This window comes from Tamandua tetradactyla, chromosome 26 (assembly GCF_023851605.1).
Source record: "Tamandua tetradactyla isolate mTamTet1 chromosome 26, mTamTet1.pri, whole genome shotgun sequence".
NCBI lineage: Eukaryota > Metazoa > Chordata > Mammalia > Pilosa > Myrmecophagidae > Tamandua > Tamandua tetradactyla.
In genome coordinates, this window is record NC_135352.1 from 36,798,956 (window position 1) to 36,807,690 (window position 8,735).

General features: G+C 54.6%; 1 protein-coding gene across 2 annotated transcripts; it reads right to left on the reverse strand.

The window, feature by feature from the left end:
- Nucleotides 1-8,356, reverse strand: LOC143669700 (ral guanine nucleotide dissociation stimulator-like). Of its 2 annotated transcripts, XM_077144296.1 has the most exons (9): nt 8,179-8,356; nt 7,142-7,332; nt 5,505-6,515; nt 4,665-5,215; nt 2,847-2,921; nt 2,286-2,318; nt 1,813-1,934; nt 1,627-1,725; nt 1-1,291 (listed from the first exon to the last, which is right to left on the reverse strand). In XM_077144296.1, exons 4-9 carry the CDS (start codon nt 4,944-4,946, stop codon nt 1,285-1,287), a joined length of 618 nt encoding a protein of 205 aa, XP_077000411.1. In that variant the 5' UTR covers nt 4,947-5,215; nt 5,505-6,515; nt 7,142-7,332; nt 8,179-8,356; the 3' UTR covers nt 1-1,284. The 2 variants fall into 2 exon arrangements, with proteins under 2 accessions (XP_077000411.1, XP_077000412.1); XM_077144297.1 differs by lacking the exons at nt 5,505-6,515; nt 7,142-7,332; nt 8,179-8,356 and having other exon boundaries at nt 4,665-5,491.
- Nucleotides 8,357-8,735: the final 379 nt, after the last annotated feature.

Below are 8,735 nucleotides of genomic sequence, written 5' to 3' on the forward strand. Positions count from 1 at the left end.
GAGTGCACGTGAGTCTGTCAAGGGGCAGGGTCATGCCAGGCAGGAGGAAAGGCTCAGGGCTGGAACTTGCCTGGGGCTGGGAGGCTCTGGGTCACTGGTGGGAGGGAAGTGGCTGCCTGGACTGGCCTAGTCTCCCTGGGGGCAGCTAAGCCACCTGACCAGCTGGAGACAGGCAGGGTGACCCTAAGGCCGAGACGCATCAGGGCCACTTAGAAGCAGCCCCTTGACCATTTGAGCCCCTTCTTCTTCCTGCAAAGAAGGGTGGAGTGGGGGCTCTCTTCTTCATTTTCTTCCCCTAAACATGGGCAGGTCTCTCTCCAGCCAACACAACAAGCTATCTCACCGCCCTCCCCCTGTCTACGTGGGTCATGGCTCCCAGGGGTGTGGACCTTCCTGGCAACATGGGACAGAAATCCTAGAATGAGCTGAGACTCAGCATCAAGGGATTGCGAAAACCTTCTCGATCAAAAGGGGGAAGAGCAAAATGAGACAAAATAAAGTGTCAATGGCTGGGAGATTCCAAACAGAGTCGAGAGGTTATCCTGGAGGTTATTCTTACGCATTGAGTAGATATCACCTTGTTCTTCAAGTGTAGTGGAGAGGCTGGAGGGAACTGCCTGAAAATGTAGAGCTGTGTTCCAGTAGTCATGCTTCTCGTGGATGATTGAATAATGATATAGCTTTCATAGTGTGACTGTGTGATTGTAAAAACCTGTGCCTGATGCTCCTTTTATCTAGCTTGTCAACAAATGAGTAGAACATATGGAATAAAAATAAATAATAGGGGGAACAAATGTTAAAATAAATTTAGTTTGAAATGCTAGTGATCAGTGAAAGTGAGGGGTAAGGGGTATGGTAGGTATAATCATGTTTTTTTTTCTGTTTTCATTTTATTTTTCTATTGTCTTTTTATTTCTTTTTCTGAATGGTTGCAAATGTTCTAAGAAATGATGAATATGCAACTAAATGATGATTTTGTGAAGTACTGATTATGTTAACGTTTTATTTCGTGTTAAAATTTTTTTAATTAACAAATTGAAAAAAAAACACTAAAACAAAAATAAATAAAAATAAATTTGAAAAAAAATCAGCAGACGCCTGCTTCTCCTGGCCATCAGGACATTTGGAGATGAGCCCCACACTCATTTCCAAGTGAGCCTGGGAGGCATCGGCCTCACGTCCGGGGAGTGAGACAGCTGCAACTCCACTGCTGAGGTCACGCTCAAGCTGGAGCCGGACACTGGGTAGGGAGGCCCTGCTGCAGCTGGGCTCAGCGCTGAGCTCCTAGGGGCTGGACAGAAGGGCGCCTAAGCTGGGGCCGGTGCCAGGGACCCATCCGCTCCCTCCTGTGCATACTGCCCTCAGCACTTGGGCCACCCTGCCAAGGGCTCCTGCAGGCCACGGGAGACCTGAACCCCAGGCACCAGAGAGATCACTCGGCATCTCCTATTTCCACCGTGGGACACCCAGGCCCAGAACAATGGGGACATGATGCTGTCACAGGGCTGGTTGGGAGAGGAGAAGCGTCCCCAATACTAAAGTGTAGACACCCTGAGGCAATGCTGAGTCCGAAAAGACACTGAGCCCTGAGGCAGCTGCAACTGCTGGCCTGGAAAGGGAACTCACCCTGCACTCCGAGGCTTGACAACATCTGGGAGGTTTGGGGCATCAAGTGTGTTGCTGGCCAACAGGGCAGGGGGCTCCCTCTCATAAGATAGATGGAGGCTACAGGACAGAGGGCTGCTGTGAGGCTACAGAAAGCCACAGCTCATGGCGGAGCCCTGCTGCTGCTACCTTCTGCCCTGGTCTTACCACTCAGAGTCGCTCAGCTGATCTACAGCCCCAAACCAGGCCTTAAATTCTTCAGTGGGCCAAAAGTGGATGGAGGTGCATCCCTCCTGGAGGCGCTCGATCCTGGAAATGACCTTGTATTCCTGGGGCAGAGGGAAGAAGAAAATGGAGAAGAGGCCAGGGTGGCCTTGCTGGGTGGGATAGGGGCTGCAGCTGGGGTCTGTGGATTTGGTCACAGGAGCCACCTCCTTCTCTGCACTCTCATCCAAGGCCTCCCTGGTGTCAGCCCAGGATTCTCACAGACGCTCCTGCAGGGAAATGTCCTGGATGCCAGCACCTCCCCAACCCTCGTGGGGAAGTTCTACCTTGTCTCTGTGAAACAAACTTTCCTGGTGAGAAACTGAAGGTGGATGGAACAATAGGACATCATGCCCTGTGCATCTCAGACCCTCCCTCCTGCACCTGAACCCTGCAGTGATGCCCCAGCTCCTCACCTTGAGTCCTATTTGGTAAGTTATCAATCTCCCCTGCAAGACACAAAGCCAGGCCCATCAGCAGAGGTTCCAAAAAGCCCTGACCAGCCCCCTCACCCTATCCTGTGCACTACTGGGAGGGGCCACCAGGGCCAGGCCAGCTCTCACAGGGCTCAGACCTATTCAGGAATCTGGGCGCCAGAACAGGGGGCCCTGAGCAGAGGCATAGGGATCTTCCAGCCTAACCCTCTCTGAATGCAGATGGGGAGACTGCGGGTCAGGCAGGGAGGGACTCAGCAGCGGTCTCACCATGGAGGGGCCGACTCCACTCTCCCCCCATGCCCACACCTGAGGGACAGTCTGTGCCCGGCTCAGCCAGGAGGGGATGTGGGAGAGGGACAAGGCCTATGGCTTCTGCCTACTCTTTGCTTCCGCGGCTGGAAGGGGAACATGATGCCTCAGCTCCCAGGGCACCTATGGATGAGCTGGGCCCTGGGCTGAGAGCACAGGGCTCAGGGAGGGGCTCTCTCCCCTATGCTGATGGGACTCGACACCCTCTTCCTGGCCCCAAGTCCTACTCACTTCCCGAGAGTCCGTGGGAGCTAACTGAAGGGAGGCCAGCTCTGACAGGAGCATCCACAGGTGGGGAACGGTGGGCTGGGGGAAAACAGTGGCATCAGGTGTGGGATGGAGTGCCCTAGCCCGCTGGAACCCACCCAAGGCCCCCACACTGAAGTCTCTTTCCCTCAGTCCCCTTCCCCCATCCAGACCTCACCCTGCCAACATCTGGGGCTCTCAGCCACCTCCTACTGAGTTCCCCTCCAACCCCTTGGACCGCAAGAGCACTGCTAGTCACCTCCCAGTGATGGCTCTTGGCAAATCACAAAACACTATGAGGTTGCTCAACCATCTCGCCCAGATCCACCTTCAATTGGGCTCTGCCAAGGCCTTCCTTTGACTGCGAACCATCAGGGCCTTCTCTATACTACCTGGTCAAGCCTCCCTCTCAGGGTCCAGATGATGGCATGTCTAATGGAGGCTTCCCAGGCTCAGGGGCACAGAAAGCAGTGGTGCAAGAAGGAGTGAGTCCTGTACAGTCATAGATGCCAACCCCACCCTGACCCTCGGTGTCCTCAGGCACCCTCACTCTCTCCCACAGTGGCCTCTCTTGCTCTCTCCTTGGTATCATCTCCCTGGTGGACTCCTTAGAGATCCCCTCCTGCCAGGGTGGCCACAGTCAGGGAAGTCCATCCTCCCCTCACCCCACCAGCCCACCTGCCTGACTGGGGTTTGGACAGCCTGGAGGTGTCAATTGACAGAAATGCTGCTGTCACCAATCGCCAGCCCTGGCTGGGATGCAACCGAGAAGCAGCACTCCCTGTGGTGTGACATTGACCAAGTGGGCTGGCCACCCAGAGTTTCCTGTGCCGTGTGAAAAGTGCAGGCATGAAATGTGCCCCAGACAACTGAGTGTTCCATAATGTTGTCAGGGTGCTCTCTCCAGCTCCTTCTCCCATCAGAACCAGAGGAAAGCTCCACCACATTCCTGTGCTGCCTTGAACCCCTGTGGGCTCCCTTGTGAGGAAGGCAGCACAGCGTGGTCTCACATCATTTCCACATGAGGAACAGAGGCCCCACAGGGCCATCACTTGCCCCTGGTCCTGCTGGGAGTCCGAGGAGTGGTTGGCTCTGCCCAGCTTGGTCTGAGCTGAAGTCAACTCAGCACTCAGCACCACTGCCCAGGGTGTTTTTCCCACCCTCATGCTTTGTGGGTGCATTTGCAAAACCCAGGACCCTTATGCTGGCAGGGAGGACAAGTTGCATTTCCCTCAAATCCTTCCTCACCACCGCCAAGCACAGGACGGGGACTCCAACCCCACATGCTGAGGACACGGCCCAGGGAACACGTTCTGCACCTCCTGACAGCTGTGTAGCTCCCTCTAATCTCATTCACATGCATGTCCCCTGCTGTTGCTACATCCAGGACCTTAGTGTGGAGCCTGTCCTCATGTCCAGGACACATCATGTCTAATGCATGTGGAGGCCATGGAGGCCTCTGGGACAGATGGCTGGGCTAGCCCTGGACTCTGCTGCACACCTGATACTTCCCTCTGCCCCCCAACAAGCTAGGCCCTGTCCACCTCTCCTTGATCCTAAGACATTTAGTCTCTGCACTCCCGTGCTGTGACACACATGGTCAGGGTAGTGTCCTGTGATGTCCTCTCCAGCTGGGAACATGAGGCCTCAGGAATTAGGAACTTGCCCATGTCACCAGGCTGGAAAATGGAGCTGGGTTTTGGACCCAGATCATTGGACCCCAGGTCTGGGAATGGCAATTCAGGGACAGCAGATGCCAGAAAAGCTCCACCACATTCCCAGCTAAGGAGCCCAGATGCTCACCACATCGATCTGGGTGAGCCGTTCTGCCAGCAGCCTGGGAGGGAATGCCAAGATGGGAGCCTTCCCCTCCCTCTGCCCCTGCTCTCGGTGCCCACGTGAGAAGCAAGAATGATCTTCTGGTGGAGTGACAGCTGACACTGACTGCAGCTCAACAGATGGCATTGCAGGTGGCCCCTGGTCTGCTTCCTGCTGCTCAGCAGGTGCCTCAGGTGGTAAGGCAGCAGGTGCCAGATCCAGAGAAGCCACGGGCTTTGGGCCTGAAGGTGGCAGCTGAGGTGGCATCAGAGCCACCGCCTGCTCTGCTGGTAAAGCAGGTGATGTCTCCAGCTTTGGCCCCTGATCTGGGGATGATGCAGCCTCTGAAGATGGCAAGGCAGGTGGCCTCAGAGCTGCCTCTCTCTCTGGAGTTGGAGTGAGGACTGACGGAATAGGCGGAAGGAGCTCTGGAGGTCACGGTGGCTCCATGTCAGCAGGTGGCATTGCAGGTGCTGCCACAGGGGTCTTCCGGTCTGCAGCTGACAGGATTTCTGCTGCCATCGATGGAACTAGCCCTGGAGGAAGAAGTACTGTGGTTTGCAATGCTGGGTCTCACATACAAGCCCCAAGAGGTGAAAGATGCAACAACAGAACTGGCTTTCTATGGACCTCTCTCGACAAAGAAATGACTGCAGTGCCTCCCCGAGGGACGCCACCCTCACAAAGTCTTCCAGACTGCAAGTGCTCAGGGGAATGGGCTGATGTCCCTCTTTACTCCCTGCCCAAAGGCAAAAATAGATTTTGGTCCCGTGACCCCCATCTCCTCCCGTACATCCCACCCATCCCCACCTCCATGCTCCTCACCCTGTGTCTGGGTCTCACTGGGCACTGAGGGCTCCAGCCAAGAGAGGAGGCCCTGAGCCTGCCTCTCCAGGGCAGTCCCAGGCAGAGCCACCTGCGCAAAGGTCACCAGCTCATCGAGGCTGGAAAAGTCCGGGGGCTCACAGAAATCATCAGGAAACTCCTGGAGCCAAGTCAGCAGGAGGCAGGAGAAGGTGCTGGGGGTGGACAGGGCCGCAGAGTGAGGAATGGCTCTTCCTGCCACACTGCCCTCTGGTGACCACCCTCCTGGGTGGGGGGCTCCTGGGCAGGACCAGCCAGACTATTTCTGTCTGTATCTGCTGTGCAACCTCCCACTGGAACAGAAACAGCATGAGGACAGGGAGGGGGTGTGTCTGCTCAGCCGATGGCACTGCACTTGCACACAGTAGGACCTGCATAAATTGCCTGATGAGAGAACAGAGCATGACCCCTCCTCAGCCTACCCAGAGCCATCGTGTCACCTCAGTCTGGAGTTCATGCCCTGAGGTCCTGCCTCCTTCTCTGCGAGCCATGTGAGGTTCTCCCCTTCCCACTGTCATGGTCCCTAAAGGGCACGGGCACACCCCACTGCAGCCACCCGCAGCCAGGCTCACAGGACTGGGTAGTGAGGTTGGATCTGTGAGCTGCATCCTCCCTGCATGTCCTGAACTGTGTCTGTGTGCTGCTGGCGTGGTGGAGGGGCAGCAGAGTTGGGTGCGTGTGGAGTGTGCTCTGAGCCTCCAGGAGCACTCTGCACCCAGTGTCCCAGGAACTCTCGCATGGGTCTCTGAGAGTCCTAACGCCCTGCAGGGGATGGAGCCCAGACCTCTGAACTCCAGTGGGAATCATGAGATGGATGCAGGGACCTGCCCAGTCCCTCCTGGCACCGGCCCCCACTCCCCATCTTGGGCTGTGAGGAAGAAGCCCCTCTCTCCTCCCCCAGAGCCCACTCACTTTTTCAGGCACTCCTGGCCTCTTCCATCCCTGTCTCGCAAATTGCAGCTATTTCCATACCTAGAGGGTACATGGGGGTGTCACATGTAACTTCTTCGGTCTGCCCCTACTCATGACATCTAGAGCTGCTATCTGACCCCTATGATTTGGCAAGCAGGAGGCCACAGGCGATTCTGCAGTTTTGTTCAATGAAGTAGGCTAAGTGCCTTTAAAAGGGCCTGCACATAGATTATTCTTCATATATCCTAGATGAATGAATGATCCCTGAGCTGCTCCTTCACAGATAACTGGTGAGGCTTGGGGCTCCTCTGCCAGCCCCCAGCATGAGTAGCAACTCAGGCCACCCTGAGGACAGAATCCAGTTTGATGCAATCTCAAACCTCCTCTGAATGGGAATACAGGATTCCAAAGGTCACTTTGGAACAGTGCCTCTTCACGTGGAAAAGAAATTTCTCAACGTTGACAAGCCGTCTCCACCGAGCTCCCTCTCCAGAGAGCCTGGCATGGGGAAACACTTTCCATGGCCCAGAATCATTCAATCCTGACTCTGACCTCAGCAGGTTGGTCCTCCTATGACCCCACTAGCAAGAGGAGGAAACTGAGTTTAGATGCTGCCATGACCTCCCCAGACATTCAGCTCAGGCATGCCAGATCGATTATGAGATTGAGGAGGAACCCGTGCTCACCCGTTGGACACCCGGTCCAGGACCTGCTGGATGGAAAAGAAGCCCCGGTAATTTAACGCGAGGAGGGATATGTAGGCCTGGTCGCCCTCTGCAACAGCTGCCACCATGCGCTCCATGAACTTTTCCCAGGCTCCCACCTTGCCGGTGTACTCCAGGTCACTCTGGAGTGGTAACAGTTTTGCACCCTGAGACTGGAACAGCAGAAGCAGGTGGTTAGCCACTGGACTGGGAACCAGGAGAGGGCCAGGGTTGGGGGTGTATGTAGACCTGCCTTTCCTTGTCCCTCCCTGCCTTGGGGCAAGAAGTGGGGCAGGAATGCATCTAGCAGAAAAAGGTCCCACACTCCAAAGTAGAACTCAGGTGAGGGAATAATGAAGTCACGAGGAGTTCTGCATCAATGCGTGGAAAGCACTTTATCCACATGATTCCTCACAAATCACCCCCATTCATGAGATGAGGAAACCTTAAGGGGGGACTCAACTTCTTGCAGGACAGAAGCCAGAAGCATTCACACTGGAGCTTTATGATCTTTCCTCCATCCTGTGGAAGAGGGGTCTACTCCAGACATGGAGGGGAAGAGCCTGCTCACAACTCATTCTTCCCTATTGTGGAGGCAGTGCATCAAGAACACCAAGATGGTGAGAACACCTTTGTTTTCACACCGACAACAAGGTTTGAATGTCTTTTAACTTAAAGGGAGTTCTGAGAACCTGCAGCCATGGTGATCCCTGCTCAGACCAAAGATCAAGTGTCTGCACATTTCCCCAGTTCACATCGATAGAAGATGAAAACTTTTGGGCCCAGGATTAACACGTTGCATGGGGATTACTTCACCATCACCACTTGCCTTCCCAACAGTCATCCATGACTTCACGTTTGAACACATGAAGTGCACATGAAATTTCCAAACGTGGCCATGGATGACCCCGTTCCTCATGTCTCCTCACACTGAAAGGAGGAGTATTAAGGGGCTACAGAGGCAAGATAACAATGCTGGCATTTCCTGAATTCTCTGACCTTGGGCCACTTTGACTTACCTTCATGAACACCCTGACCAACAGATTGCGGCGGCGAGGTGGAGGGTTCAGCCAACGCCTACATCTGTTGAAAAATGTCTCCTTCCTAGGTTTTCTCATACCAGATCCTACTGCTCTACAAATGCAACATGAGAACATGTTGATCTGTTGAACGTCTCTGGCTAAGTGAGTCTGGTAGGAGGACTGTTGTGGAATCTGGGTGCCTGGTTACCAAGGTTCTACATTCCGTTGGACTGCTGCTCAAAGGAAGTGAGGTCATCTCCTGAAGCCCCTTAACTGAAACTTCTCAACCATTAGGTCCTCCAGGAAAGGCCCTCTTGACTCCTGATGCTCATCCTCCTTAAACATGTTGTCCTGTTGACTGGACCAAGTTTCCTCAACACATCACTCCCCACAGCTACATGGAAGGCCTGGGTGCAGACTGGGCCCCATGCACAAGGAGGGAGAACTCAATTCTAGCACAGATGAACTTTCTTAGAAATCTTGTGACAATGGTGCAGTCATTGTAACTCTCATCTCAGGGTCTCCCCAGTCTCCATACCTACACAATGGGGCCA